This window comes from Tasmannia lanceolata, unplaced genomic scaffold, assembly GCF_043159265.1.
Source record: "Tasmannia lanceolata isolate RefF3 unplaced genomic scaffold, GAP_Taslan_0.1 ptg000008l, whole genome shotgun sequence".
NCBI lineage: Eukaryota > Viridiplantae > Streptophyta > Magnoliopsida > Canellales > Winteraceae > Tasmannia > Tasmannia lanceolata.
Window position 1 is genome coordinate 26,636,710 of NW_027518685.1, and position 4,997 is coordinate 26,641,706.

Here is a 4,997-nt window from a genome sequence, read left to right on the forward strand (position 1 = left end):
TAGAAAATCACCCCCTAATTAGGAATTGAATTGCAAGAATGGATGTATAACTGTTTTGCTACACAGTGAATAAAAAAAAGTACAATCTTTACTTTTCCAGCATTGTGCAAAGGGTGTGTACATTTGAGAGAATATTGGATCAAGGGAGGCCATTCACTTAAATTTAGATTGTTTGTAAATCATGGCTGCTTCTCAGTTTTGTTTGTAAAAACTGGATTTTCCTATCCTCATATCTGCACAATAAATGCACATTATTATATCTTCTTGTGATGACAACATTGCCCACAGCATAATCTCTATATCAGGCATCATTGTTAACAGGATACATGGGTAGTTCAGTGAATGGCTTCTCAAGTTAAAATCTTCAGTAAGGGGAATGAGTTCTCTCCTTGAATGCACCCTGAAAAGTCAGAATCTTCTCTAGATTTACTCAATAGAGGAGCTATGAGGACATCTTGGCTTTCTACAAAAACTTCTCCAAGCCATACACCAAATTCTGCATGAAGTTTGTAATTTGAGCAGGTCTGAAGCACATTGTTAAAAGCAACCCAAAATAAATAAAGGGAAATCTTGAAGGGCATTTACCTTGAGGCGCACGACCTTCCTAATGGCCAAGAGTAGGCCTGGCATGAGACTCTGCACATCTGTTATATCATGTCTGATAGAGTAAACCTGGGATTATTTTACATAGTTTGATCAGATTGTTATATTGCAAAAAACCAGTTTCAGTTTAAATTGTGAAGAAAAGGAATCCAAGAATACCTCTCCTGGACCAGAGAAGTGAACCGTTGTACTTGAGGCAAGACCTGGAAGGACCAAGCTGTGCACGCGTACCCCATCATCACCCAAAACTTGACCCCTCGCCTTGGGCAGACAGAATCATAACGTATCTTGTCAATTTTTTTTTTTGAATGATGTATCTTGTCAAATTTTTGAACTCGAGAAGGATTTTGAAGTTTTAATAGAAATGATATTGGTTGATTGTACTGAATCCCATCAGAACTCAGAAGTTAAGTGCTCTTGGGCGAGAGTATAGTACCAGAATGGGTGGGTGACCTCCTAGGAAGTCCTCTTTTACTTTTTCGAAAAAAGGAAGATATTGGTTGCTTGTACTGACGCAATTTCTTATGAATGTAGTACTTCCGTATTGGGAGCTATGAGTTTCAGGTTGATTTCCTCTTGTTGTATGGACCATATAGGTAACATGCTGATCACCCAAATGTTACATGAAGGTCACTCGTGGCAAGGTGGTAGTTTGCCTAATGTTTTTGAGTTTCGTAAAGGGTTCTTATCCTGTCTTGTTCTCGAGGCAAGGCGGTTAGTCCTCCTCTAGTTTATTTCACTTTATCTAGGAATTTCGAGGTCCTCAGCCGTACTCTTTTCCGGGTTAAAGAAAAAAAAATGGTCACTCTTAAAATTTGGCCTTTTGATCCTTGCCCTATGAAGTCAACTGAAATGGTGAATAATCCTTTTTCCATGATTCATCATAATATGAGAATAAGATATTCATTTCAGGTGTCATGCCACGAAAGGTAATGTGAGATTCCTAGGACTTCAAAAAAAAATGGTCAGAACATTGGGAAGATTATCATAAAAACAGGGAAATGCATCACTGACTAAAAATAAACAGATTAACGGATGATTATGTTGAACCAATATGATTCTATGCACTACACAGGAGATGATTACCTCGTCTTTATGATTAAACATATTCTGTCATAGCTAAAGTCTGAAATTGTTGTAGTATTCGGAAGTAGATTAAAAGCTAGATTGTTCAGAAAAATAAAACCTATATATCTATAATCTTGAATATGAGTGCATTAATTCTAAAAGCAATAAATACTGGGAGTAAAGTTTAGAATTTCCCTCGTTGAATGGATGGGTTTCCTCAAGTCTAAAGTAAATATAAAACGACCATAAAAAATTGCATTTCAGAAATAATTTCTTATGATGAAGTCTTTGCTTACCAAAACATCTGTTGAAAGATCTTCTCTGTTGTATATCTGACCCAGATCAGAAAGGTTGTTCGCTATTTGGATTGCATCAGGTGATGGAAGGTCCTGTCAAAAAGTGAAAAATGAGTGGCTGAAGTATCTTCATATCAAAATAGTGACTCAATCTGTCTCCCAAAATCTCTAAGCAAACAAGTTGACCTCCTTGTATCGTAGCTTTCATCAATACCTAAATTTTAGTCTTAGAAAGACACAAATAGGAACACCGGTCATAAATGAGATTATTTCAACCTTTTACCTTGATTATCTAAGTACTACCTTGAGATTGAGCTTTCTTAAAAGGAGCTCAACTTAGATATTAATAAAAAATTCCTTACTCTTGAGATGAATTTTTCTCTATATCATGTAGTTATAGTGAGAATCCTTCCTTCTCTGCCATCTCTTGATCTTGGTTTCAGTAAACACTTATCTTTTTTAAAGGTTTCATGCCCCTTCTAGGAAAATAATTTTGTAATTAAAACAGTTGGATTCAATCATTTACCTGTACCTTCAACACACTCTAACTTGACTTTAATTGTTAGTATTATGTTACCACATTCTAATTGATTCATCTCTATACTCTGCCTCAAACTTTTCTCACATAAACTGCTAATGGAAATTTAGCTTGCCAAGTGCAACTATCTGAAGCCCAAAGTACTTAAATTTCTAGAAAGCCTGCTTAAGAGACATTGAATTAACTAAAAAGAAAGCTCTGACAAGTATTTGAAGCCTTCCTAATGAAGATAATTTTTCATAATCAAAAGTTTCTGCTTATTTCAACTTACTGATGCATCTGGCCTTGATTCAACAATTTCTACGTTGTTGTAGTGAAATGAAGCTGAAATAGCAGCTTGTTGGAGCAGTACAGAACCAACAGACAGTGTTGGTGCAACTAGACAACCCTGAACAGAAATACTGAATAAATGAATGAGAAAGTTGTTCTAATTTTAATAACTCTAATGACCAAACATTGGAATATTTGATTTTCAAGGAAAAATTTTAGGGGCAATTTTTTTCAATTTAGCCAAAACATGCCCCAAGTATGAACTGTGATGGGCCTGCAACAAGAATAAGATAAAATACCCTCACCCAATCTCACCATGCTGGCCTTCTCACAGAATGCAGATAGAGCTGTTACTGTATCTAACTTTATCCGAGGCACATAGACAACACTTCTCATGCCAAAAGCTGTTGCCTATCACATAAGAACAGAGAGAAGAGGTAGGAAACAGAAACTGTATTTTGTGGATAATTATGACTCTCCTAATAATGCTTTACAAAAATAAATACAAAGAGATTCTAATCTACTACAGCTTAATTCTGTAGGCTAAGGCCCTGTTTATTTTTTGAGAACCCATTGTGATTCCAAAACTGATTATTGGACTCAAAATTACGTTTAGGCCCTGTTTGTTTTGGATTTTGAGAACCGATTGTGAGTCCAAAACTGATCAAAATCCAAAACAAACTGGGTATAAAAATTACAACTTGAGGCAAGAGAGTACTGTACCAAGTTTATTATAAAGAAGATTTTCACTCTAAATTATTCAATGTCTGCCTTAGAAATTCCCATCTCTGTGAATATGGTAATAATTTGCGGCATAACAAAGAAATTAGAGTTCTAACTTCTAAGAAAGCCAACCTGTTTCACATTATCATAAACAGTAGAAGGGTCTGTGAAATCGACAACGACGCCAATTGCTTTCGACTGCCAAACAGAAAGAAGTTCATCACCAGCAAGTTTGATACATGAAATACAGAATATAATGGAAAAGGAAGAGATTTGTGAAGCCAAAACCTGAGATATGGAGCCCAAAACCATGGTTAGGTCATTAATTATGGGTATTTCCAAAGCTTCCTCCATGTTACACACCTACTCAAAGTACTAATATCAGTAGCAGTAACAAAATATTAATGTGAACTCCAAACCAAAAAAGAAAAGAAAAGAGACAAAAAAAAAAAAGACCTTTCCAGCATCTTGGCCAACAAGATGAGAATCCACTGCACCAGCTACTTCCATTCCTCTGGCTTTGGTTACTGCAACAATTGCAGCCTTTCCTATTTCCTTTGTTGCACCATTGATTATCACCTTTTCACCACAGGAGAAAAACCCACAAACAGAACCAAATTCCAACAACATCTTAGCATTTATTCTTATTTTTCTGAGGATTCTATTGCTCTAAATATCACCAAATGAGAAGAAAAGAAGAGACCTTACAAGAAATGTAAGTGGGTACCTTGATATTGTTAGGGGAAGGTTGCATTGAGCAAGAAATGAGAGAGCTGACATTCAGTTTCTGATTTTTCTTGTAAACTCTAGGCTGAAATGAACAGTACATGGCTGCCATTTCTGCTTTTCCAAAGATCTATTTTATTTTATTTTCAAACATCAAGTAGATGAGTTAATTTTCTGATATTTCTGGACTGTTTTTTGTTGGCTATTTTTCATGGCAAGATGAGTACTGTATCCTTATCTTTTGATTCAAGTAGAACAAAATCTTATGGCTACTGATATGTGCACTACCATGTTTTGATATTGACTCAAACTCAGCTTGTCTTTTCCTGTTTAATTGTCTGCTGAGACCTGTTTGTGAAATGTAATAGCTTTTGACAGTTGGGTAAATAACAAAAGACAAGGTTAGTTCAGGGCATTATCAAAACATGGTAGTGCAAACATCAGTAGCCTATCCTATTGGTTGAAGTCTTAAGCTCATAATTCCTCTATCTCTTGTTGAAATTTTTATTATTTTTTCTTATTTTTGCACCTACGTTCAGACAAGGAAATCTCTCCCCAACTCCTCCTCCCCCCAAAATACAAAATCAACAAATTCACAACGAAATCAACTACTATTCCAAAAAACCCTTCCCAATTTCTCAATCTCCATCAACCATCGAAGAACAAACCCTAAACAAACCATCCTCACAGCTAGATTATAATATAACGAACGCAGAAACCACCAAACATTTCCTTTTCCAGTCGGAGAAAATCCTCTGAATTATCCTTCTCCC

General features: G+C 35.8%; 1 protein-coding gene across 3 annotated transcripts; it reads right to left on the reverse strand.

Moving 5' to 3' along the window:
- Positions 1–4,997, reverse strand: LOC143885005 (dihydrodipicolinate reductase-like protein CRR1, chloroplastic). 3 transcript variants are annotated; one of them, XM_077388940.1, is made up of 10 exons: positions 4,226–4,903; positions 3,955–4,077; positions 3,787–3,861; positions 3,631–3,696; positions 3,091–3,186; positions 2,777–2,893; positions 1,968–2,060; positions 763–864; positions 586–672; positions 1–496 (listed from the first exon to the last, which is right to left on the reverse strand). In XM_077388940.1, exons 1-10 carry the CDS (start codon positions 4,334–4,336, stop codon positions 464–466), a joined length of 903 nt encoding a protein of 300 aa, XP_077245055.1. In that variant the 5' UTR covers positions 4,337–4,903; the 3' UTR covers positions 1–463. The 3 variants fall into 3 exon arrangements, 2 of the variants coding, with proteins under 2 accessions (XP_077245055.1, XP_077245053.1); XM_077388938.1 differs by having other exon boundaries at positions 3,631–3,861; positions 4,226–4,954; XR_013253112.1 differs by lacking the exon at positions 1–496 and having other exon boundaries at positions 626–672; positions 763–1,552; positions 3,631–3,861; positions 4,226–4,997.